General features: G+C 42.2%; 2 protein-coding genes across 3 annotated transcripts in view; both read right to left on the bottom strand.

The window, feature by feature from the left end:
* Nucleotides 1-836: 836 nt before the first annotated feature.
* Nucleotides 837-9,020, bottom strand: LOC106584647 (hyaluronan and proteoglycan link protein 3). Its single transcript, XM_082968152.1, has 5 exons — nucleotides 8,869-9,020; nucleotides 7,727-7,896; nucleotides 4,038-4,418; nucleotides 3,523-3,825; nucleotides 837-1,992 (listed from the first exon to the last, which is right to left on the bottom strand). The coding sequence occupies exons 2-5, from the start codon at nucleotides 7,851-7,853 to the stop codon at nucleotides 1,715-1,717; spliced, it is 1,089 nt and encodes a 362-aa protein (XP_082824278.1). The 5' UTR covers nucleotides 7,854-7,896; nucleotides 8,869-9,020; the 3' UTR covers nucleotides 837-1,714.
* Nucleotides 9,021-13,198: 4,178 nt separating this feature from the next.
* LOC106584649 (lactadherin) overlaps nucleotides 13,199-25,666 on the bottom strand; it is a 46,185-nt gene continuing 33,717 nt past the window's right edge. Inside the window, exons 6-10 of one of the 2 annotated variants that reach the window (XM_082968150.1) lie at nucleotides 23,428-23,583; nucleotides 22,736-22,880; nucleotides 18,784-18,986; nucleotides 16,865-17,020; nucleotides 13,199-16,542 (exon numbers count right to left, since the gene is read on the bottom strand). In XM_082968150.1, coding sequence (XP_082824276.1) covers nucleotides 16,399-16,542; nucleotides 16,865-17,020; nucleotides 18,784-18,986; nucleotides 22,736-22,880; nucleotides 23,428-23,583 — 804 coding nt within the window. In that variant the 3' untranslated portion in view covers nucleotides 13,199-16,398. The remainder of the gene's footprint in view (nucleotides 16,543-16,864; nucleotides 17,021-18,783; nucleotides 18,987-22,735; nucleotides 22,881-23,427; nucleotides 23,584-25,666) is intronic. The other variant, XM_082968151.1, reaches the window with a different exon arrangement.

The raw sequence follows: 25,666 nt of genomic DNA, 5'->3' as shown, positions 1-25,666 counted from the left end.
AAAGTCATACAACCTGATTTAAAGCTGCATGATTTAATTAAAGTCAGACAACCTGATTTAAAGCTGCATGATTTAATTAAAGTCAGACAACCTGATTTAAAGCTGCATGATTTAATTAAAGTCAGACAATCTGATTTAAAGTAGCACGATTTAATTAAAGTCAGACAACCTGATTTAAAGTAGCATGATTTAATTAAAGTCAGACAACCTGATTTAAAGCTGCATGATTTAATTAAAGTCAGACAACCTGATTTAAAGTAGCATGATTTAATTAAAGTCAGACAACCTGATTTAAAGTAGCACGATTTAATTAAAGTCAGACAACCTGATTTAAAGCTGCATGATTTAATTAATGTCAGACAACCTGATTTAAAGTAGCATGATTTAATTAAAGTCAGACAACCTGATTTAAAGTAGCATGATTTAATTAAAGTCAGACAACCTGATTTAAAGCTGCATGATTTAATTAAAGTCAGACAACCTGATTTAAAGTAGCATGATTTAATTAAAGTCAGACAACCTGATTTAAAGCTGCATGATTTAATTAATGTCAGACAACCTGATTTAAAGCTGCATGATTTAATTAAAGTCAGACAACCTGATTTAAAGCTGCATGATTTAATTAATGTCAGACAACCTGATTTAAAGTAGCATGATTTAATTAAAGTCAGACAACCTGATTTAAAGCTGCATGATTTAATTAATGTCAGACAACCTGATTTAAAGTAGCATGATTTAATTAAAGTCAGACAACCTGATTTAAAGCTGCATGATTTAATTAATGTCAGACAACCTGATTTAAAGTAGCATGATTTAATTAAAGTCAGACAACCTGATTTAAAGTAGCATGATTTAATTAAAGTCAGACAACCTGATTTAAAGTAGCACGATACAGATGGAAGCCTTTTAACACTGAGCTCCTCTACAAGGTCATAACATGCTGTGAAATCCCCTTCCAACATGACATAGTCTACAGTGCATTCGGAAAGTATTCAGAAACCTTGACTTTTTCCACATTTTGTTTTACGTTACAACGTTAAACATATTCCTTATTTTCCCCCTCATCAATCTACACACAAAACCTCATAACGACAAAAGCAAAAACAGGGTTTTTAGAAAAAAAATTGTAAATGTATAAAAAGATAAAGTATTCATTGTCATTAAGTTCATCATTCCATTCCAACCCTTATAAAAACAAGACATGAAAAGATATTCTAACATAAAGAGGATCATCCAGAAATGTGCCTAAGACTATGAATGACATACATTGAACTGAAATGACTTCAGGAACAGTGAGATAGCAATACACAGTTCAACAAAACACCAAGGGAAAGATCTTGGTTGGACAACAAAATCACTGGCAAAGCATCACGAGGGCAATGCTGTGGGTTGATCACCTTCCCTGAGTTTACTGTGAGTCCAACCTGACAACACAACCCTAAATAGCCAGTATACAGTATGTGTATCAGTACTGGTTGGAGTCTCAGCGGGGACTATGACTGATAGTGTGTTCAATATAAGGAGATTAAGACAGTTCACTATGACTATACAGCGGACGCTGTGAGAGCAGAACTAGCTAATGCTAAGTAGCATGCAGGCTAGTGTTGTGTGACAGTGGGTCAGTGGTGAATAGAGAAGTTGACTAGTATAGGCTATCTGTCATACTGTAGTACTGCTTCATACTGATAAATGATGGTTTTCATTGAGGGGGGGTTTACCGGTAGCAGTAGACACTGTATTTCTGCTGCTGAGGGGGGAATCCAAAATGACGTACCCCTGGCTCTGATGGGCCGCAGTTAGGGTGGACCTTGGTGATGGGGTAACGGACGCTCCCATCGGCCAACCAGCCCGCGTCGCAGAGGTCCAATCCCATGAACCTCCAGGCGGCGTAGAGTTGGCCCACCTTGGCGATGTGACCACCGTCGTCAACGCACGCCGCCACCGCCTCGGTGAAGTTGAACTTCTGGGGTTGTTTCAGGAAGTATACCGTCCCTGTGACAGAAGAGACAGAACAGGAGATAGTAGTACTAAGCACGTGTAAGTAGAGGACCGCTTAAAACACGTTTAAGGAGGGGACCACTTAAACATGTAAGGAGGGGACCACTAAAACATGTAAGGAGGGGACCACTTAAACATGTAAGGAGGGGACCACTAAAACATGTAAGGAGGGGACCACTTAAACATGTAAGGAGGGGACCACTAAAACACATTTAAGGAGGGGACCACTTAAACACATTTAAGGAGGGGACCACTTAAACATGTAAGGAGGGGACCACTAAAACACATTTAAGGAGGGGACCACTAAAACATGTAAGGAGGGGACCACTTAAACATGTAAGGAGGGGACCACTAAAACACATTTAAGGAGGGGACCACTAAAACATGTAAGGAGGGGACCACTTAAACATGTAAGGAGGGGACCACTAAAACATGTAAGGAGGGGACCACTAAAACATGTAAGGAGGGGACCACTAAAACATGTAAGGAGGGGACCACTTAAACATGTAAGGAGGGGACCACTTAAACATGTAAGGAGGGGACCACTTAAACATGTAAGGAGGGGACCACTAAAACATGTAAGAAGGGGACCACTTAAACATGTAAGGAGGGGACCACTAAAACATGTAAGAAGGGGACCACTAAAACATGTAAGGAGGGGACCACTAAAACATGTAAGGAGGGGACCACTTAAACATGTAAGGAGGGGACCACTTAAACATGTAAGGAGGGGACCACTTAAACATGTAAGGAGGGGACCACTAAAACATGTAAGTAGGGGACCACTAAAACATGTAAGGAGGGGACCACTTAAACATGTAAGGAGGGGACCACTAAAACATGTAAGGAGGGGACCACTAAAACATGTAAGGAGGGGACCACTAAAACATGTAAGGAGGGGACCACTAAAACATGTAAGGAGGGGACCACTAAAACATGTAAGGAGGGGACCACTAAAACATGTAAGGAGGGGACCACTAAAACATGTAAGGAGGGGACCACTTAAACATGTAAGGAGGGGACCACTAAAACATGTAAGGAGGGGACCACTAAAACATGTAAGGAGGGGACCACTAAAACATGTAAGGAGGGGACCACTAAAACATGTAAGGAGGGGACCACTAAAACACATTTAAGGAGGGGACCACTAAAACATGTAAGGAGGGGACCACTAAAACACATTTAAGGAGGGGACCACTTAAACATGTAAGGAGGGGACCACTAAAACATGTAAGGAGGGGACCACTTAAACATGTAAGGAGGGGACCACTAAAACATGTAAGGAGGGGACCACTAAAACACATTTAAGGAGGGGACCACTTAAACATGTAAGGAGGGGACCACTAAAACATGTAAGGAGGGGACCACTTAAACATGTAAGGAGGGGACCACTAAAACATGCTGGTCAACTGCATTCATGTCCATTCATTCACATTTCTCAATTGTCTTGTAACACTTTTATTTTGCTGAAGTGTTTTGTATGTGTTTTTGGAGACCAATATTGACATATACACACACACTGACCCTTGGGGGCAGCTGAGAAACAGAAGGCATCAAAGTGGTGGAGGTGGCGGTGGCGCTGTCCGTAACTACGGAGACCAGGGGCTAAGTCCACGCCCCCACAGGGCTCCCGCGGTGTGGTGATTGGGTACTGAGCCGTCCCATCAGCCAACCAGCCGGCGTTGCACCAGTCGAGCCCCTCCTCCCAGGCGGCAAAGAGCTGGTCGAAGGTGGCCAGGGTCGAATCCTGCTCCTCACATGCACGCTGGGCCCCCAGGAAGTTGAAATGGTAGCGGCCCTTCTGGGAGTGGTAGGGAAATACCACTCCTATAATGGGGAAAAAGTTTGAAATGTTCTATAGGGGTTAAATTGCCATAGGGGTTAAATCCATCAACTGTCCTTGCAGTGACTAATGCCAGTATAGACACTTGTAAGGAAAATATGTTCAAGGTCATTTCAAAAACAGATTGAACGGAGTGGACTGTGTTCTGTTCAGAGCTGAGGGGGCTGTCTAGACACACACACACACACACACACACCTCGCAGCTCCAGCTCCACCGTCACGCTTTCGTCCTCCAGCCCGTCGATGACCTCACAGCGGTAGCGGCCCGTGTCGTTCAGGTGCAGCTCCTTGATCACCAGCGACATGTCCCCTGGAGCAGCCCGACGCAGGCGCACCCTCCCCTGGAAGCTGCCGTAGCTACGGTGACGGTTGCCCATGGCGACCATCACGTCGGTCTCACGGGTGGTCTTGCTGGCGCCGTTGGTGGGCAGCCAAGACCATTTGACCCGGGTCCGACGGGGGCCGTTGATCTCGGGTTCGTAGCGGTAGTGACAGGGCAGGGTAACATTACTACCCCTGGCCGCCGACACCGAGGGCTGGGGGGACTCCACGTGGAGACGCACCCCGTTGAAATAGACTACAGAAGAAACAGTAGAGACAAGGACACAGGATAGATAAGGGTTATACAGTAGAAACAGGATAGATAAGGGTTATACAGTAGAAACAGGATAGATAACAGTTATACAGTAGAAACAGGATAGATAACAGTTATACAGTAGAAACAGGATAGATAACAGTTATACAGTAGAAACAGGATAGATAACAGTTATACAGTAGAAACAGGATAGATAACAGTTATACAGTAGAAACAGGATAGATAACAGTTATACAGTAGAAACAGGATAGATAACAGTTATACAGTAGAAACAGGATAGATAACAGTTATACAGTAGAAACAGGATAGATAACAGTTATACAGTAGAAACAGGATAGATAACAGTTATACAGTAGAAACAGGATAGATAACAGTTATACAGTAGAAACAGGATAGATAACAGTTATACAGTAGAAACAGGATAGATAACAGTTATACAGTAGAAACAGGATAGATAACAGTTATACAGTAGAAACAGGATAGATAACAGTTATACAGTAGAAACAGGATAGATAACAGTTATACAGTAGAAACAGGATAGATAACAGTTATACAGTAGAAACAGGATAGATAACAGTTATACAGTAGAAACAGGATAGATAACAGTTATACAGTAGAAACAGGATAGATAACAGTTATACAGTAGAAACAGGATAGATAAGGGTTATACAGTAGAAACAGGATAGATAAGGGTTATACAGTAGAAACAGGATAGATAACAGTTATACAGTAGAAACAGGATAGATAACAGTTATACAGTAGAAACAGGATAGATAACAGTTATACAGTAGAAACAGGATAGATAACAGTTATACAGTAGAAACAGGATAGATAACAGTTATACAGTAGAAACAGGATAGATAACAGTTATACAGTAGAAACAGGATAGATAACAGTTATACAGTAGAAACAGGATAGATAACAGTTATACAGTAGAAACAGGATAGATAACAGTTATACAGTAGAAACAGGATAGATAACAGTTATACAGTAGAAACAGGATAGATAACAGTTATACAGTAGAAACAGGATAGATAACAGTTATACAGTAGAAACAGGATAGATAACAGTTATACAGTAGAAACAGGATAGATAACAGTTATACAGTAGAAACAGGATAGATAACAGTTATACAGTAGAAACAGGATAGATAACAGTTATATCATATAGTAGATAGTGTATAAGGACCAAGTATTTTTCCTGACCATGTGATTAGACCAGAGCCCCAAATACACCTGGGTCTGCCCCCAGAGTATTTGGGTCTTACCAGGTTACCAGACCCTATATGGAGCCCTTGTGAATGTTGTGCAGGTTTATGTACATACAGTGCCTTCACTAAGTATTCATATCCCTTGACTTATTTCACATTTTGTTACGTTACAGTCAGAATTAAAAATTGATTACATCGGAGGGGTTTTCCCTCTCTCACCCATCTACACACAATATCCCATAATGACAAAGTGAAAACATGTTTTATTTTTGCTAATTTATTGAAAAAGAAATGCAGAAATATCAAATTTTACATAAGTACTCACACCCCTAGTCAATACATGCTAGAATCATCTTTGGCAGCGATTACAGCTGTGAGTCTTTCTGGGTAAGTATCTAGGAGATTTGTACACCTGGATTGTACAACATTTGCATATTATTATATTTTTAATTCTTCAAACTCTGTCAAGTTGGTTGATGATTATTGCTACACAGCCATTTTCTGGTCTTGCGATAGATTTTCAAGCTGATTTAAGTCAAAACTGTAACTAGCCCACTCAGTAACATTCACTGTCGTCTTGGTAATAACTCCAGTGTATATTTGGCCTTGTGTTTTAGGTTATTGTCCTGCTGAAAGGTGAATTCATCTCCCAGTGTCTGTTGGAAAGCAGACTGAACCAGGTTTTCCTCTAGGATTCTGCCTGTGCTTAGCTCTGTTCCATTTATTTTTATCCTAAAAAACTCCCTAGTCCGTGCTGATGACAAGCATACCCATTGCATGATGCAGCCACCATCATGCTTGAAAATATGAAGAGTGGTACTCAGTGATGTGTTGTGTTGGATTTGCCCCAAACATAACACTTTGTTTTCAGGGCATAAAGTTAATTTCCTTGCCACATTTTTTGCAGTTTTACTTTAGTGCCTTATTGCAAACATGATGCATGTTTTGGAGTATTTGTATTTTGTACAGACTTCCTTCTTTTCACTCTGTCATTTAGGTTAAGGTATTGTGGAGTAACTACAATGTAGTTGATCCTTCCTCTGTTTTCTCCTATCACAGCCATTTAACTCTGTAACTTGTTTAAAATCACCATTGACCTCATGGTGAAATCCATGAGTGGTTTCCTTCCTCTCCGGCAACTGAGCTGGAAAGGACGCCTGTATCTTTGTAGTGACTGGGTGTTTAAATACATCATCCAACATGTAATTAATAACTTCACCATGCTCAAAGGGATATTCAATGTCTGCTTTTTTCTGCATTTTTTTTACCCATCTACCAATAGGTGCCCTTCTTTGCGAGGCATCGGAAAACCCCCCTGGTCTTTGTGGTTGAATCTGTGTTTGAAATTCATTGCAAGACTGAGGAACCTTACAGATAATTGTATGTGTGGGTTACAGAGATGAAGTAGTCATTCAAAAATCACGTTAAACACTATTACTGCACACAGAGTCCATGCAACTTATGTAACTTTTTAAGCAAAACTTATTTAGGCTTGTGATAACAAAGGAGTTGAATACTTATTGACTCAAGACATATCAGCTTTACATTTTTAATTACATTTGTAAAATAAATTTAAATCATAACTCGACTTTGACCCTTATAGGGTATTGTGTGTAGGCCAGTGAAACAAAACCTCAATCTAATCCATTTTAATGTCAGGCTGTAACACAACTAAATGTAGAAAAAGTCAAAAAGTGTGACTTCTTTCTGAAGCCACTGGAACAAACTGTGCAGCCAATATTGTATAAGTTAATACCACTCCAGAATGTGTGCTGTCTGCTACACCTTTAGGGTTAGGTCAGACTGCCCGCATTCGTCTGACGTTGACAATGGAATGGTATTTGATATTACATGTGGATGGGCCCCCCCTCAAGAACATTATACCATGTTCACACTACAGCGCCAATCCAAACCATACTGTGCTCTAATCATTTTTTCCCCATAACATTCTCTGTTCGGGTTTCAGCAACTTTGGTGGATGCGTATTCAGGCCAGCCCCGTACAGCGCTGCACGGCTTGGCTCAGTATTGTGAAAAATGTATAACAACGTTCTCTCTTTATTTATGGCTGTAGGACCTACTCTCTCCGTTGCCATCGCCGTTCATGATGTCGTGGTAGAAAAAGCCGTTGTTGTATCTTGGGGCGGCGTGGCTGGAGACGAGGAGGTACATCCAGACGACCAGTAGGGGGCGGAGTAGGGTCAACATCCTCACCGCGGAACACCGGATCTGATTTCTTCTATGAGGGATTCTTGTCATACAGGCATCAAAAATACCATTTATGATATGTCATTCCACTCAATTGTTCCCTATCAAATCACCTTTGTACATTTGTAAAGTTTGTATACATTTCCTTAATTCATAGAGGATTTAATGCAGATTTGATTATATCCCAGAGATGTATATGCTGTTGTAAATTAATCTCAAATTTATTTTGATGAAACTAGATGTGACCTGTTATTAGTTTAACAACTGTGTTAAAATAATTTATATAATCATCAGTAGAGGTCACTGAAACCTTATTATATTATAAATTAATTATGTGAAATTGAGTCGCCGACGCACTCTTGGTCTCTTTGTCAAATATACTTTAATCTGTACTTAGAGGTTTATGTTTATGAAATTCATAACTCATAGAACAACATAAAGTATAATATTTACTAAATAAAATGTATAAGTTAACACGATTTACTATTAAAAAGGTTTAATATACATCTAGTATCACTCACAAATCATAAATGTGTCAAATAAATGTCAAAACAATAAATTGATGCGGTAAAACAGAATAAGTACAGCACATGACAAAAAAAGTCACGCGACCACGAAATAAATTGTCCTTTTATTTTGAAGTATTTGATTTCAGAAAATATAATTTTGCACAGTTTAACCAAAGGACAAATCAAGTGCTATGAATTAAAAACGGTCTTATAATGAAAAGGAACCGAAATACAGGCTATTGTTCAGTCAGAATATAATTTTTTGTTGTTGTAAATATTAAACTAGACCGTGCAGTAGCCTATGGTTGTCTAATTCTCTCTAACAAATCTTCTCTAATCGTCAAGTTACTTTGATTGTTTTATCACTTTCAAGTTGTCGGTGGCAAAGTCATTTTTATTCAATTATCTATTTGGAATCACTCAAAAACAGTTAAGTTTCGTTTTATCCCGAACCATTCACAGGGCACATTCCAATATCCCAAAGTCGTAAAAATAAGACTACTTACAGATGTAACTTCGTGTCAGTTCATGTTCCCCTGATGTGTCTTTGTGAGACAGCTACACGCCTGGTCCCAATTCTTCCCATTGCCATTTTTAGGGAGAATAAGAGATCTGACGTCATCCAGAGCAACCCTCTTGAAATGAACGAAAGGACCTCATCGTAAAAATAAAATAAAACGCCCATAAGACCATAAAAGCTGCAAGACGTTTAGCCTACTATTGCGTTTGCAGTCATACGGATACAAACCGACAACAATTAAATGTACTTAATGATCTTTATAATATTAACTTAGTAGCTTACATTACAGCTGCATTTAAAACTGCATTGTTATGCAATTTTGATTCTTGCTTTCTTTTCCCATATTTATTTTAATTTAAAACATCAGGGCAACGTCAATGAGGATATGTTCCTGGTGACTGAGCCTGTACATGAATATTCATATTAAGTATTTTATCTCTTGAAATGAACCAACCTTGTTTCATTACTTTGAAACACTATATGCCTATTCATATAAAAAATAATTTCCTAAATGAATTAACTTCCAGATTATAGAGTAAATATTAGACCTACGCAAATCCTAGGCAAATATAAAATGAGCTACAGTATCTGCATCACGTGTTCTCTCAATGAGGCTTTGGTTCATGGGTATTCCCTGATGTTGAAGTGGTTAGCGATCCTGTATTTTGGGAATGGTAAGGGTGATGAAGCATATTCCTTGATTCACATTTTTCCTCAACCTTGAATAACACTGACAACAGTATCACGAGGACTCATTTCAGTGAAGGCCTGAAATAACAGCAGCAGCCGTGGAAAACAAAGATAACTCCAGTTCAGAGACCTCTGGAACCTGTTGATTCTGGAAATAGTTGAGTGAAGTCTATGTATCACTGTGACGATGTGGGTCGTCCCCCCCTACTTGATTCACATGCTAAGGCCCATAGGGAATTAGAGGGTATGCCCTCAAACCATCCTCAACATATAAAACACAAAACGCACGCGCGCAGGTATGAACGTGCTCACACACACACACACACACACACACACACACGTCAAGCGCAATACCCTACACACGCCACCCTCTGGAGAAAACCCTGTCTACATTCAGCTGTTATTTTAGAATTCCTGGTGCCTGAAACACTATACAGGAGGAAAAAGCTGCTCTGAGCCCTTTGAAACCAACAGGATGTCAGACTACCACCAAACCCCCCCTCCATCCCTATAGACAAACCCCTGACCATCTACATCCTAGACCCCCACCACACACATAGAGACATGCACACACACACACACACACACACACACACACACAGAGACACACGCAGAGACATGCACACACAAACACAACCCATCCTAGACTGCCCCCCCCCCCCTTACAACCCACAACCATCCCCCTCTGTGCTTGCCTGGGAGACACCCTTTCACCTTCTCACTGACACAGCCATTACTGCTGCGTTTGAAGAGCCCTAGTCACTGCTATTCTCAAAGCCCAGATGAAAGCCTATGCCTGGGGCTCTGAATACCAGGTCCCTGTGAACTGCAGGGGGTGACTGGATCCAGGGGTATAATCTATACCGTCAACAGCAAAGCCAGTTTGTGTTGGATGAGATGACACATACAGGCAGTCACAAAGACGTACGCACACACACACAGAGCCCAAATGTGTGGTTTGACAATGACATAAGTAGCTCTGCTGTCACATTTGTTGAAACTAAGAGGAGACACTCAGACGGCAGGGTTGGTCACAAAAGGATGTGAGTGTTGAGTTAGAGGGTTTGAGTTTGAAGGCTGATAGCGACATGGGACGGCAACGGTGAGAAAGCCAATATTAAAACGCATAAAAGACGTGAAGATAAAGAGGAATGAGCTGGATTTCTTCCAGGTCGACCTAAACTATAAAGAATAGAATGAGTTATTTCTATCAAGGGTAAAGTCTTTAGCAATAACACCACATAATCGGATACACCTTTAGCTCCTCAGAATTGAAAACCTTACTTGTGACCTACTTTCCTCACATATTTGAGGGTGACTTGCACTGTTATACATGGTTATGGATGATTACAACATGAAGTTATACACGCAACTACACAGGAGGTTGGTGGCATTTTAATTGGGGAGGACGGGCTCGTGGTAATGGCTGGAGCGGAATAGAGGGAATAGTATCAAATACATGGGTTCCATGTGTTGGATGGCATTCCGTTTGGCCGTTCAAGTCATTGTTATGAGCCGTCCTCCCCTCAGCAGCATCCAATGCTATATAGCCATATCCTTCAGTAGAGTAAATCAGTTTAATATCACAAATATGATAATCAGACGGTACAAAAATATCCACTCAAATCAGCAGTGTTTAAAAAATAATAATTAAACCCTCTACTGGGAAAAAATGACTGTATTTAACAACTGCCAAAAATGACTCCAGGATCATTCTTCGAGAGACAAAAAAAAAAGTTATTTGGTGGCAGAACTGGTCAGAAATAGCTGTTTTTCCAGGAGAGATTCCTTCCTGAAGAGCCCCCCCCATTCCACCCCTCATTCTTCCTGCCATTCTTCGGCCCTGCATTCCTCACTCTCTCTCCAGCCTCCCACTTGGGCACCAGGTAGTACAGTAAAACCTCTTGGTGTATGGCTGGTGCACCAGGTTGTACAGTAAAACCTCTTGGCGTATGGCTGGTGCACCAGGTTGTACAGTAAAACCTCTTGGCGTATGGCTGGTGCACCAGGTAGTACAGTAAAACCTCTTGGCGTATGGCTGGTGCACCAGGTAGTACAGTAAAACCTCTTGGCGTATGGCTGGTGCACCAGGTAGTACAGTAAAACCTCTTGGCGTATGGCTGGCGCACCAGGTAGTACAGTAAAACCTCTTGGTGGAGGGGCTGTATTTACCAAATTAGGACCTGGCAAACTTCTGGGCCCGGGGGGAGGGAAGAACCTCTCGCCCCAGGGGTGTAGTCATTGATGTGAGACATTCTAAATGTTGCAAATAGAATGAATAGAGAGGACGTGGATTTCCCATCTGACAGACATTCAGATGTGTTCTACACAATAGATTTCTATCTGAATATTCTAACGACATCCTCCTGAAGTGACCCCTGGGGGTGCTCTATTAGGGATCGGTCTCCATCGTTTTTAAAACTCCGTCCTCTCCTCCCCTTCATCTGTTTTGATTGGAGACTTGACATATGAAAACCGTACGGCGGAAGCTTAAATCACCTGGTCACTTCTATCGGATTAGAGCAGCGGAGGTGAGGAGGTAAGGAGGTAAGGAGAGGATTAATTTTTAAAGGCAAATGGAAACGGAGCCTATGAGTACACAAAGACACCAACCTGACAACCTTTAGCCCAAATAGTGCAGGCAATGTTGACGGGCACACTTTTAGACAAGATCAAAACACCACACCCACAGTCTTCCTTTATCTGGTGGCTCCATCCATGTGATATCACTTTGTAGTCCGGGCTGTAAACACAGAGACAGCCATAGGCACAATTAAGGCGAGGAAGACGTGAATCACAAGTTTAGAAGAGGTGTGGTGGAGGGCTGGAGGCCAAGAGAGAAGTCATTAGACCTTCTCTCAACACAGCTGAAAACTGACTCCACAACCACCACAGTGTTTCATTTACCCTGTATTTACTCCAGTTAGTTGGGTGAATGGTAATTACATGTTAATTACCTAATAATTACTAATTTCTTTGGGGTTCATTTAAACAAGCACCATTACATACCATTTGGTACCGTGTAGTTACCAATTGTGTTACATTTAAAGCAACCAAACAAAAATATCCCTTATAAAATGTCTTTTTTTTCCATTAAAAAGGTTAAACAGGACTATAAATGCTAGAATTTGAGCATCTTGGAATAAGAGGTGTTTATGGAATCACTGCTGTGATATTGCCATGAAACTATCCTGGATGGGGATAGTGGTGTGAATCTCACTGTATTATAGTCAATGTGTGTCCATCCAGACAAAAGGATTCTACAGAGGACAACATTGGAAGGTTTTTGAAAGGTGCTGTGGGTAATGACTTAGATAACGCTGTCATATAGGAGGGAGAGATTAGCCTTCAGGGCGTAAAAAATGCTAAACAGGCAGATTGACCCAAAGATTTCAGCCCTTTTAATCTTCTCCTTTTGAAATGAAAATGTCTGAAATGGATTCAGGTCTAATGGATTCAGGTTACTGTAGGGTTAAATCTACAAAATGGGATTTGTGTTTCTGCCCATGAGGATTGACCAAAAATTGCAGCAAATATCCCAGATTGCACCTTTAACCCAATACAGGTGAAATGGATTAAGTCTGACATTTAAACCAGTTCATTTACTGTACGATATACAAGCTATCTGCATTTAAGTCCTTTATTATTTATGTCTTGAGAGTTACAAAAGGCCAAACATAAGGGAATTCTCTTAACACAAACATGAACAAAATGAATCAGATCCAGACAGAATACTGTAAGATGTAAAGTATGTGTAACTAATAATATTGCATAGAAACACATCAATTGTATATTTTTTCATGACTCATAAAACCAGGACATTGTGGAATGAAAGAACTAGTCTGATGAACGATCATTTTCTTTTTAAAGTGTACAGAAAAAACAATATAATCAAAACTTCTCTGTTGAAACTGAGAAATCATAGTCAATACAATGCATGCAGACATCAGATAACTGTTTTGAAGCAGTCTGCAAAAGATCATAAATATTTGGACAGTGTTTAACACTACCATCCATCCATAGCCTTGAAAATGCGTCGCTGTCCGCGTGTATATCTATCGCCCACATGTTTCCAGCTGTTCGTGTTTGATTCAGATTCATTCATATCAAAACTAATAACTTATTGCACAAGCCCATAATTTAAGAGGGATCTTTACAATGTTAGCTATGACCTAGGAGCAATATGGAGATTGCCGGTCATGTCATACGTTCAGTGCAAGCGTATAAATCTTTTTTAATGACATTTTTTCATTTTCTATCTTATCAGTGTGGCCACAGCCTTCGATTTCTACGCATAATTTTGGCCCTCTTGTGAGAAATGGATGGCATTTGATTAGTCTGCTGCAAAACATTCCATCTTCTAGGAACAATTTATAACAACAAGTATTTACACTAGGTAGGATAACCAGCTCAGAAATAAAACTGATGGAAATGCGGTTTTTGGCTGCTATTGCTGGTCAGAAATCTACAGAGAAATCTATATTGCTTCCTGATAACTTATGGAAGCCATATATAACGTTCTCCTATGCAGTGAAACGACAGATGCCTAGTATTACAAATCTTTGTTTTTCAACACTCAATCTACATGTAGGGTCAATATGTATACTGTATTTCTTCAATGTAGAAAACTTTGGGTTTCACAATTTTCCACACCTCAGCAAAGAATAATCAAACTGACTCTGAAAGTGCCTTAAAAAATATATAATACAAAAAAAAAACATATCATAAAAAAAATTTAAAAATGAAAACATGGCTGAGTGGTATTGAGTGGAGCTGTGTATCATGGAGTGTTATAACGACATCAGTAGCACATACAAAATGAATAGATCTACCTTGTCCCAGATCAGTTGTGCTGTCTTGACAACTCTTATGGTTGTGTTTAGCAAGACAGCACAAACAGATCTGGGATCAGGCTAGAATGGATCTGCCTTGACCTGAGAAAGACATTCGGCAGCGTCGGGAACTTGCTAACTCGATATTTTCTATATTTTTTACTTTATAATATTTGTCAATTAGTAATAAATGCATTACATTGATTACGCACTGCGAGTTGTGATAAAACAATTCTTATAGGACAGACATCACAATCAAAGTACATCGAGTTCTAATACACCACGAACTTTAGTTATAACACATGTTATAACACCACATACTGTAAGGTAGTACTTCTGCACTTTTTGATTCTCTTTGGCAAAAAATAATAAACTAAAATACAATTCAACGACTTTGGGATTTTGGAATGTCACAAGATTACAGAACAAGAGTCTCTATGCTTTCAAAATGTTAAGTTTGCTACTACGCTGAACAAAAATATAAAAAGGCAACATGTAAAGTGTTGGTCCTATGTTTCATGAACTGAAATAACAGATCCCAGAAATTTTCCATACGCTTAAAAAGCTTATTTCTTTTAAATTTTGAGCACAAATGTCTTTACATCCCTGTTAGTGATAATCCATCCACCTGACAGGTGTGGCATATCAAGAAGCTGATTAAACAGCATGATCATTACACATGTGGACCTTGTGCTGGGGACAATAAAAGGCCACTCTAAAATATGCAGTTTTGTCACACAATGCCACGGATGTCTCAAGTTCTGAGGGAGCGTGCAATTGGCAAGCTGCATGCAGGAATGCCCACCAGAGGTGTTGCCAGATAAATTAACATTATCTACCATAAGCCGCCTCCAACATCATTTTATAGAGTTTGCCAGTACATCCAACCGGCCTCACAACCGCAGACCATGTGTATGGCGTCGTGTGAGCGAGCGGTTTACTGATGTCAACGTTGTGAACAGAGTGCCCCATGGTAGAGGTGGGGTTATGGTGTGGGCAGGAATAAGCTACGGAGAACGAACACAATTTCATTTTATCGATGGCAATTTGAATGCACAAAAAATACCGTGACGAGATGCTGAGGCCCATTTTTTGTTTAAGGTATCTGTGACCAACAGATACAATATCTGTACTGCCAGACATGTGAAATCCATAGATTAGGGCAATTGATTGATTTCTTCATTAAAATCTTTGAAATTGTTGCACGTTGCGTTTATATTTTTGTTCAGTATACTTACATGAAAATGTTAATTTAGTAAAAACGTGAATAATAATGAACAATAATGCATTTAGGACTAGTTAACTAAGACTATACACATGGAAACAAAGCAAAATACATTTGGTATACATTTCTTTAAAAAAAATTAAAACAATTCGTATCAAGTCTATGGTTACATTAAGTCTTCATTAAGCAAACACAAACAAAAAAAAGTTGTGCAAAACATCTTCCAAAGCACTGCAGAGTCACAGCTTGGAAGCTAACACTACACACGAGTGTGTTGGATAATACTACTACTCACTTCAGGACGGTCAGGTGAAAACCCTCTATTGGGAAAAACATCTCAGCTAAATTAGCTACAATTGTACATCGTCAATGGGTTTCACGTTCAGCCTTCAGCCCGTATACAGTAGCAGTGTTAAATCATAATGAATAAGATCAGCACTCCTACTCTGAAACTCTGAACACAACACAGGCCCGATCTAGGAAGGACAGTTTCAGAGTCCATGCAGTTCCGGCTGACACAGCAGTAGTCGGTGTGCTCGATGGTACAAGTTGACCTTAAGCACAGATCTAGGATCAGATTACCCCCTACCCAATTCTAGCAGTAACCATTAGGTGGTTTTGTACCTCCTCAGTCGGGGCAGGGTTGTGGTGGTGGCGTGGTGTTTTGCTGCCCTCTACAGATCTTAGCAAGGCAGTGCAGGTGTGGCTCAGGAGGTTTTGGAAAGAAAGGAAGGGGGGGGGGGGGGGCTTGGGGGGGGCTTGGGCGGGGCTACTCGTCGCATCCCAGCAGCTCCATTCGCAAGGTGATGCGCCCGTGCCACGCCCACGGCAGGACGCGGACGAATCGGGCATAAAACGGCGGCTCGAACAGGTTCTTCTTGTGGACATTGTTATCGCTGTTGCCGGGGAAGATCTGGAGGTTGGAGAGTCGAATCACACGCACAGAGACAGATGGGAGTTAGTTAATTAGCTACTTAGTTAGCTAGCTACTTAGTTAGTTAGCTAGCTAGACTGAACATCCATCACAGAATCTATAGAACATCATGAAATCTATGACATATGTTGAAGTGTCTGTATCTCATGGCAACTGTTGTTTGAGGTTCTGTTTATTGTGTGAAAATAACAACAACAAAACCAAGAAGTACTTTAATTGGTCCATATTCATACACAGCCACACATTGGGTAAATTCATGTTGGGCTCACTTCTTTGGATGTCAAGATGCAAAAAAACTGACCTTGTCTGTGCTGGTGACGTCATCCTTGACTGTGCTCCAGAACTGCCCATCGTCACTGTAGGACACCTTGAAGGCAGAGACAAACTGGACCGCCCCAAAGTCCTTGGCCCCCTGGGTGACGATACCTGTGATTTTCTTAGGGGACTCCAGGTCTACCTGTCACAGAAGGAGAACGTGTCAGAACAAGCAGGACTCCAGGTCTACCTGTCACAGAAGGAGAACGTGTCAGAACAAGCAGGACTCCAGGTCTACCTGTCACAGAAGGAGAACGTGTCAGAACAAGCAGGACTCCAGGTCTACCTGTTACAGAAGGAGAACGTGTCAGAACAAGCAGGACTCCAGGTCTACCTGTCACAGAAGGAGAACGTGTCAGAACAAGCAGGACTCCGGGTCTACCTGTCACAGAAGGAGAACGTGTCAGAACAAGCAGGACTCCGGGTCTACCTGTCACAGAAGGAGAACGTGTCAGAACAAGCAGGACTCCGGGTCTACCTGTTACAGAAGGAGAACGTGTCAGAACAAGCAGGACTCCGGGTCTACCTGTTACAGAAGGAGAACGTGTCAGAACAAGCAGGACTCCAGGTCTACCTGTTACAGAAGGAGAACGTGTCAGAACAAGCAGGACTCCAGGTCTACCTGTTACAGAAGGAGAACGTGTCAGAACAAGCAGGACTCCAGGTCTACCTGTTACAGAAGGAGAACGTGTCAGAACAAGCAGGACTCCGGGTCTACCTGTTACAGAAGGAGAACGTGTCAGAACAAGCAGGACTCCGGGTCTACCTGTTACAGAAGGAGAACGTGTCAGAACAAGCAGGACTCCGGGTCTACCTGTTACAGAAGGAGAACGTGTCAGAACAAGCAGGACTCCAGGTCTACCTGTTACAGAAGGAGAACGTGTCAGAACAAGCAGGACTCCAGGTCTACCTGTTACAGAAGGAGAACGTGTCAGAACAAGCAGGACTCCAGGTCTACCTGTTACAGAAGGAGAACGTGTCAGAACAAGCAGGACTCCAGGTCTACCTGTTACAGAAGGAGAACGTGTCAGAACAAGCAGGACTCCAGGTCTACCTGTCACAGAAGGAGAACGTGTCAGAACAAGCAGGACTCCAGGTCTACCTGTTACAGAAGGAGAACGTGTCAGAACAAGCAGGACTACAGGTCTACCTGTTACAGAAGGAGAACGTGTCAGAACAAGCAGGACTCCAGGTCTACCCACCACACTTCTACCATGAAAAATAAGCATCTTGGGCTAACCTAGAGAAATCAAGTTCATTTACATTTACATTTACATTTTAGTCATTTAGCAGACGCTCTTATCCAGAGCGACTTACAGTAGTGAATGCATACATTTCATACAATTTTTTTTTTTTCCTGTGCTGGCCCCCCGTGGGAATCGAACCCACAACCCTGGCGTTGCAAACACCATGCTCTACCAACTGAGCTACAGGGAAGGCTATAAGTTCAAAACTAATTGTCAGTAATTCGTTGGTAAACAGTGAAAGAGAATCTTTGCAAAGGGCTAACCTAGATAAATCAAATTCAAAAATTGTCAGTCATTTGTTGTTAAAGTAAACGGGTAAAGTTTGGGAAGATTCTCTCTCAACAACACAAATCACCCTGAACTATAGCCCCCCCCCCCCCCCCCCAAATATAAATATATGTGTTATTGTCACACACCAGATAAGTGCAGTGAAATGTGTTGTTTTACAGGGTGACACAGGAGTACGACACCTCTGGAGTAAATAAGGGTTAAGTGCCTTGCTCAAGGGGCTCAACGACAGATGTTTCACATTGTTGGCTCGGGTATTCGAACCAGCAAACTGGCCCAATGCTATAACCTCTAGGATATCTGCTGCCCACTAAGTGACCACACCACTCACACCACTTCCCAAAATCCCCTCTGAACCCCCTGCAGTTACCTGCAGCCACTCAGAGCGTTTGGTGGTGTCCGCCGTCCAGGCGTTGGTCTTGCCCTGCTTGTCCAGCCGAGCGTAGTGTGGCTGCCAGGCGAATGCCTCAATGCCCCAGGTGCGGTAGACGCTGGAGGCCGAGATCTGCCGGTCGGCGAGCAGGCGCGACTTCATGCCCAGGGGCTCGGAGCAACCTGCCGTGTTTGAATACACTGTGAAGTGAGACCGACAAGCAACGAGAGAGAGAACGAGAGAAGTATGATAGACAAGAGACGGACAGGAAAGGCCCAAGCCAGCCAGCCAGTGAACAGCACACTGAAAGCACATGGATGACGACAGCCAGTAACGACCAGAGTTGTGGTGAGGTGGACGGAGTAGTGAGAGCACATAGCCAAACGGGACACACAGAGTTTGCCCAACTTATCCTCCTCGTTGGCTGTCTGATGATAGAATGCAATTGCCTTGGGAGCTTTTTGGCGGTCATTTAAAATGCTACATTTTCAAACCGAGTTGGCCGAACTTTGTACAGCCCATGTTATGACTTTGATGAAGGGTTTCCTGAACTCGTCCTGGTGACCCTAAGGAGTGCACCTTTTGGTTTTTGGCCCTAGAAATACACAGCTGTTTCAAATAATCAAAGCTTGATGACGAGTTGGTTATTTGATTTAGCTGTGTAGTGCTAGGGGGGAAAATAAATGTGCACACCTTGAAATCCCCAGGACAGAGTTTGGAAAATGCTGGAGTAGAGAGAGGTAGAGGGGTAGAGGTAGAGGTAGAGGTAGAGAGAGAGAGAGAGAGAGAGAGAGAGAGATGGACAACATATAGCAAGAAACTAGTGGAGCATGTAGGTTAGTTGGACTGAGACACAGTGAGTCGTACATCTACAGCAGTATCAGTACCATGTAGGTTAGTTGGACTGAGACAGTGAGTCGTACATCTACAGCAGTATCAGTACCATGTAGGTTAGTTGGACTGAGACAGTGAGTCGTACATCCACAGCAGTATCAGTACCATGTAGGTTAGTTGGACTGAGACACAGTGAGTCGTACATCCACAGCAGTATCAGTACCATGTAGGTTAGTTGGACTGAGACACAGTGAGTCGTACATCCACAGCAGTATCAGTACCATGTAGGTTAGTTGGACTGAGACAGTGAGTCGTACATCTACAGCAGTATCAGTACCATGTAGGTTAGTTGGACTGAGACACAGTGAGTCGTACATCTACAGCAGTATCAGTACCATGTAGGTTAGTTGGACTGAGAGACAGTGAGTCGTACATCCACAGCAGTATCAGTACCATGTAGGTTAGTTGGACTGAGACAGTGAGTCGTACATCTACAGCAGTATCAGTACCATGTAGGTTAGTTGGACTGAGACACTGAGTCGTACATCTACAGCAGTATCAGTACCATGTAGGTTAGTTGGACTGAGACACAGTGAGTCGTACATCCACAGCAGTATCAGTACCATGTAGGTTAGTTGGACTGAGACAGTGAGTCGTACATCTACAGCAGTATCAGTACCATGTAGGTTAGTTGGACTGAGACACTGAGTCGTACATCCACAGCAGTATCAGTACCATGTAGGTTAGTTGGACAGACACAGTGAGTCGTACATCCACAGCAGTATCAGTACCATGTAGGTTAGTTGGACTGAGACAGTGAGTCGTACATCTACAGCAGTATCAGTACCATGTAGGTTAGTTGGACTGAGACACAGTGAGTCGTACATCTACAGCAGTATCAGTACCATGTAGGTTAGTTGGACTGAGACACAGTGAGTCGTACATCTACAGCAGTATCAGTACCATGTAGGTTAGTTGGACTGAGAGACAGTGAGTCGTACATCTACAGCAGTATCAGTACCATGTAGGTTAGTTGGACTGAGACAGTGAGTCGTACATCTACAGCAGTATCAGTACCATGTAGGTTAGTTGGACTGAGACACAGTGAGTCGTACATCTACAGCAGTATCAGTACCATGTAGGTTAGTTGGACTGAGACACTGAGTCGTACATCTACAGCAGTATCAGTACCATGTAGGTTAGTTGGACTGAGACACAGTGAGTCGTACATCTACAGCAGTATCAGTACCATGTAGGTTAGTTGGACTGAGACACAGTGAGTCGTACATCCACAGCAGTATCAGTACCATGTAGGTTAGTTGGACTGAGACAGTGAGTCGTACATCTACAGCAGTATCAGTACCATGTAGGTTAGTTGGACTGAGACACAGTGAGTCGTACATCTACAGCAGTATCAGTACCATGTAGGTTAGTTGGACTGAGACACAGTGAGTCGTACATCTACAGCAGTATCAGTACCATGTAGGTTAGTTGGACTGAGAGACAGTGAGTCGTACATCTACAGCAGTATCAGTACCATGTAGGTTAGTTGGACTGAGACAGTGAGTCGTACATCTACAGCAGTATCAGTACCATGTAGGTTAGTTGGACTGAGACACAGTGAGTCGTACATCTACAGCAGTATCAGTACCATGTAGGTTAGTTGGACTGAGACACTGAGTCGTACATCTACAGCAGTATCAGTACCATGTAGGTTAGTTGGACTGAGACACAGTGAGTCGTACATCTACAGCAGTATCAGTACCATGTAGGTTAGTTGGACTGAGACACAGTGAGTCGTACATCCACAGCAGTATCAGTACCATGTAGGTTAGCTGGACAGACACAGTGAGTCGTACACTTCGTCAGTGTGTGTTGCAGGATGTTGTTTGTAGCGTGCATGTGTGTGGTGGTGAGTGTAGTACGAGGTACACGTGGAAACATAACCAAGAACAAACTGTATAGCATGCTTTGACAGAGTCAAAGATGGACATTTCTGACCACTTTTAAAACAGACACTTTTTTTTCCCCTCAGTAAATTAAACCAAGCCAGACAACCCATGGCGGCAGGATACAACCAAGCCATCAGGATACAACCAAGCCATCAGGATACAACCAAGCCATCAGGATACAACCAAGCCATCAGGATACAACCAAGCCAGACGACCCATGGCATCAGGATACAACCAAGCCAGATAACCCATGGCATCAGGATACAACCAAGCCAGACGACCCATGGCATCAGGATACAACCAAGCCAGACGACCCATGGCATCAGGATACAACCAAGCCAGACAACCCATGGCATCAGGATAAATGCAACAGAGGACATAAAGGCAGTCCAAAATATCTTGCTAGTTCTACTAGCGCAGATACAAGGTTGTGATGACTTGGTTACAACCCCCCCCCCCCCAAAACAGATGTATTTACACGATAGATGTCATTGTCAATGTTTCCACTGTAAAAATGTCCATATGTTGTTGATAAATCACTTTTAAGATGATTTTCGTTTTTCAACCAGACAGGACTCATGCAAAGTGGGCAGTATGTATGAGTATCTGGACAGGTACTGAGTCAGACTGGATCAGACTTATTTCCCACAGTATCATTTCAGTCAGCCGTCAACCAAAAACCTTCTGGTAAAACTCAAAACCTTCTGTACCATAGAACCATCCGACACACTGAAACCAAACCCCATTCAGTTTGAGTTTGTTGACATTGTTATCGGTGTCCGCATGCGTCTGAGTGTGTCTGAGTGTGTGTGTGTGTGTGTGTGCGCGCGTCTGAGAGTGTGTGTGTGTCCTCATGCGTCTGAGTGTGTGTGTGTGCGCGCGTGCTTCTGAGAGTGTGTGTGTGTGCGCGCGTGCTTCTGAGAGTGTGTGTGTGTGTGTGTGTGCGCGCGTCTGAGAGTGTGTGTGTGTGTGTGTGTGTGTGTGTGTGTGTGTGTGTGTGTGTGTGTGTGCGCGCGTCTGAGAGTGTGTGTGTGTGTGTGTGCGCGTCAGAGTGTGTGTGTGTGTGCGCGTCTGAGAGTGTGTGTGTGTGTGTGTGTGTGTGTGTGTGTGTGTGTGTGTGTGCGCGCATCTGTGTGTAAGCAAGCATGCACGTCTGTGTTTACCATTGAGCTCACAGCCCACCAGCTCAATGCGCAGGGTGCAGGCCTTGCGACAGACCACGGGGATGATGCGGAAGTACTGGCTGATGATTGGAGGGTCAAACAGGTTGGTCTTGGTGCTGTCGTTGTCCACGTTCCCCACAAACACCTGGAGAAGTAGAAGAAATTAAGAATATTATATTTGATCTCGCGTGACTTAATCATGCATACATTTTTCATACGGGTGGCCCCGGCGTGACACTGTAAAAGGCAGAGTTCACCAACCCAAACAAATCTATGCCTTTCATTCATATCCAGGGAAATGGCACCCCATTTCCTGAATAGAATGTATAACCTACTCCCATCAAACTCAATCCTGCATGTCTAAAGCCAGTTCCACTACGTATTTTCACTGTTCCCCCTCTAATCAGGGACTGAATTAGACCTGGGACACCAGGTGGGTGAAATTAATAATCAGGTAGAACAGAAACCCCGGAGGCTCCGGACCTCGTAGGGTCAGAGTTCAAGACCCCTGCTCTAGACCCTAAATAGAACACTCAAAACATGCACTACATGTAGAAGGTGCAAATGCAGAAATCTGCCATTGTGTGTGTGTGTGTGTGTGTGTGTGTGTGTGTGTGTGTGTGTGTGTGTGTGTGTGTGTGTGTGTGTGTGTGTGTACACATCAGAAGATGTGAGTGTGTGTTTTCACTCACAGTGTCCTTTGTCTGTCTGTCCAGGCGGTACATAGTGTAGGTTCTCCCGTCCAGACTGGACGCCACTTTAAAGGCCTTGATGAACTCTGCTGACCCCATGCGGCTGGCGCCCTGTGTCACGATGCCCGTGAAACGCATCTTCCTCTGCATATTAATCTGCACAAGGGACAAACACACATGGTTCACTGTCAGATCTATCACTATATATACACTAGTCAACATGGTTCACTGTCAGATCTATCACTATATATACACTAGTCAACATGGTTCACTGTCAGATCACTATATACTAGTCAACATGGTTCACTGTCAGATCTATCACTATATACTAGTCAACATGGTTCACTGTCAGATCACTATATACTAGTCAACATGGTTCACTGTCAGATCTATCACTATATATACACTAGTCAACATGGCTCACTGTCAGATCACTATACACTAGTCAACATGGTTCACTGTCAGATCACTATACACTAGTCAACATGGTTCACTGTCAGATCACTATATATACTAGTCAACATGGTTCACTGTCAGATCACTATACACTAGTCAACATGGTTAACTGTCAGATCACTATATACTAGTCAACATGGTTCACTGTCAGATCACTATACACTAGTCAACATGGTTCACTGTCAGATCTATCACTATATATACACTAGTCAACATGGTTCACTGTCAGATCTATCACTATATACTAGTCAACATGGTTCACTGTCAGATCACTATATACTAGTCAACATGGTTAACTGTCAGATCTATCACTATATATACACTAGTCAACATGGTTCACTGTCAGATCTATCACTATATATACACTAGTCAACATGGTTCACTGTCAGATCTATCACTATATATACACTAGTCAACATGGTTCAGTGTCAGATCTATCACTATATATACACTAGTCAACATGGTTAACTGTCAGATCTATCACTATATATACACTAGTCAACATGGTTCACTGTCAGATCTATCACTATATATACACTAGTCAACATGGTTCACTGTCAGATCACTATACACTAGTCAACATGGTTCACTGTCAGATCACTATACACTAGTCAACATGGTTCACTGTCAGACCACTATATACTAGTCAACATGGTTAACTGTCAGATCTATCACTATACACTAGTCAACATGGTTCACTGTCAGATCACTATATACAGTTGAAGTCAGAAGGTTACATACACTTAGGTTGGAGTCATTAAAACTCATTTTTCAACCACTCCACAAATTTCTTGTTAACAAACTATAGTTTTGGCAAGTCGGTTAGGACATCTACTTTGTGCATGACACAAGTCATTTTTCCAACAATTGTTTACGGACAGATTATTTCATTTATTATTCATGTATCACAATTCCAGTGGGTCAGAAGTTTACATACACCAAGTTGACTGTGCCTTTAAACAGCTTGGAAAATTCCACAAAATGATATCATGGCTTTAGAAGCTTCTGATAAGCTAATTGACATAATTTGAGTCAATTGGAGGTGTACCTGTGGATGTATTTCAAGGCCTACCTTCAAACTCAGTGCCTCCTTGCTTGACATCATGGGAAAATCAAAAGAAAAATCAGCCAAGACCTCAGAAAAAAAAATTGTAGACCTCCACAAGTCTGGTTCATCCTTGGGAGCAATTTCCAAATGCCTGAAGGTACCACGTTCATCTGTACAAACAATAGTACGCAAGTATAAACACCATGGGACCACGCAGCCGTCATACTGCTCAGGAAGGAGAAGCGTTCTGTCTCCTAGAGATGAACGTACTTTGGTGCAAAAAGTGCAAATCAATCCTAAAACAGCAGCAAAAGACCTTGTGAAGATGCTGGAAGAAACAGGTACAAAAGTATCTATATCCACAGTAAAACGAGTCCTATATTGACATAACCTGAAAGGCCGCTCAGCAAGGAAGAAGCCACTGCTCCAAAACCGCCATAAAAAAGCCAGACTACGGTTTGCAACTGCACATGGAGACAAAGATTGTACTTTTTGGAGAAATGTCCTCTGGTCTGATGAAACACAAATATAACTGTTTGGCCATAATGACCATCATTATGTTTGGAGGAAAAAGGGGGATGCTTGCAAGCCGAAGAACACCATCCCAACCGTGAAGCACAGGGGTGGCAGCATCATGTTGTGGGGGTGCTTTGCTGCAGGAGGAACTGGTGCATTTCACAAAATAGATGGCATCATGAGGCAGGAAAATATGTGGATATATTGAAGCAACATCTC

Source organism: Salmo salar, chromosome 23, assembly GCF_965601325.2.
Source record: "Salmo salar chromosome 23, fSalSal1, whole genome shotgun sequence".
Lineage (NCBI taxonomy): Eukaryota > Metazoa > Chordata > Actinopteri > Salmoniformes > Salmonidae > Salmo > Salmo salar.
Note: the sequence above shows the minus strand (reverse complement) of the source record. Positions and strands in the feature narration are given on the sequence as shown.